This window comes from Arachis ipaensis, chromosome B01 (assembly GCF_000816755.2).
Source record: "Arachis ipaensis cultivar K30076 chromosome B01, Araip1.1, whole genome shotgun sequence".
Classification (NCBI taxonomy): Eukaryota; Viridiplantae; Streptophyta; class Magnoliopsida; order Fabales; family Fabaceae; genus Arachis; species Arachis ipaensis.
In genome coordinates this window covers 9,889,281-9,890,668 of record NC_029785.2, presented here as the reverse complement: position 1 = coordinate 9,890,668, position 1,388 = coordinate 9,889,281, and the positions used below count along the sequence as shown (strand labels likewise).

General features: G+C 30.8%; 1 protein-coding gene across 1 annotated transcript in view; it reads right to left on the bottom strand.

Annotated features, from left to right (window-relative positions):
• Positions 2-1,388, bottom strand: part of LOC107645951 (aspartic proteinase nepenthesin-2-like) — a gene marked incomplete at its 3' end in the record, with an annotated part of 3,734 nt that continues 2,347 nt past the window's right edge. The window contains exon 2 of the mRNA XM_016350115.1: positions 2-644. Coding sequence (XP_016205601.1) covers positions 2-644 — 643 coding nt within the window. The remainder of the gene's footprint in view (positions 645-1,388) is intronic.

Sequence of the window (1,388 nt, the reverse complement as noted above, 5' to 3'; positions counted from 1 at the left end):
TGTCATTATACCCCGAAGCTGCACAAACTGTATTTGTGAAAGAAACCTTATTGTTCTCAAGATCAAACCCAATATTCAAGTTCATCATTTGAATATTCCCAAGGAACGACACGTCATCTTTGGAATCAGATCTAAGAATGCCAAGGCACCAAAGAGGCTCAACATATTCAATATAAACAACGTCATTAATCAGCTGAAGATCAACACCACCAGCGAAGTGCAACGTCACCCTTGGCAACAACTCTCTTTCAGTGCTATTGGTGGATGTAAAGCAGAACTCTTTCTTGTAAATTGTTTTGTCTTGCTCTTCTGGTGGATACGGTACTACATGCACGTTAGTCACCATTTGTTTAACCAAGTTTAGAAACGCATCATAAGCGTCGCTTCTAAGCATTGTGTACCTTGATGCGGAATCAATGAGGAATCCTCCGCGGCGATCGCTTGTTCGCTTGAAGATCGCCGGAGGAATGTTAACTCTGGTGTTGCCAACGCTGATTCCCTCTAGATCAACATAATAAAGCTGTACTTCGTTACTTGGAAGTTGCACCAGTGGTGTTGCATCTTCAGGATGTATCACTGCTTTTGAACCGAAATGCAAGCTGCTGCTACCTCCACTAGATCTTCTCACAAAGCAATGTGAGAACCTATATACATTAATTAATGGAAAAATTAGTTACATTATAGAGCCAAATTGTGAGCTTTTAAGAAAAAATATTTTTTCGAGTTATTTTTTTAAAGATTTTATTGAAAAGCAAAAGTAATTTATGTTTGGGCATCTCATGCAAAAAGATCTTTTTATCTATCAATTGTGTTTGGATATAACAATATAAAAATACTTTTTTGTTTATTTATTACATGAAAAACATCTTTTTTTTAAAAAAAAAATCTTTTAAAAAAAGATGTAAATTACAGCTTCTCAAAAAAGATTTTTTTTTTTATTTTTCTAGTACTTTTATTTTTACTACTAAAAATTTGCTAAACACCCTAAAAAATAAAAAAAATATCTTTTTTCAATAATGGCACCCAAACAAGTACTTAAAAGCTTTAACCGAGATACTTTACAATTCGAAAATGTTTAAGGGTGTTCATGAATTGGTTTCGATTTGTATATTTGCGGTGTTTATCTGAATTCGATCTAAAAATTGTGGATATAAATTCGATCTGCATACTAATAATACCAGATTGCGGATTTTATATATGTATCCGTATATTTGCGGATTCACAAAAATAAATAAATAAATATTCTTTTTATGTTTTATTTTAACTAATAATGATCATATATGTTGTATTATTTTATTTTTATTATTTAAGAAAAATATGTTTAATATTATTTTAAGAGTAAACATGTTTAAAAGAATAGGAAAAGAGAATTTAATTAATTTTTTTAA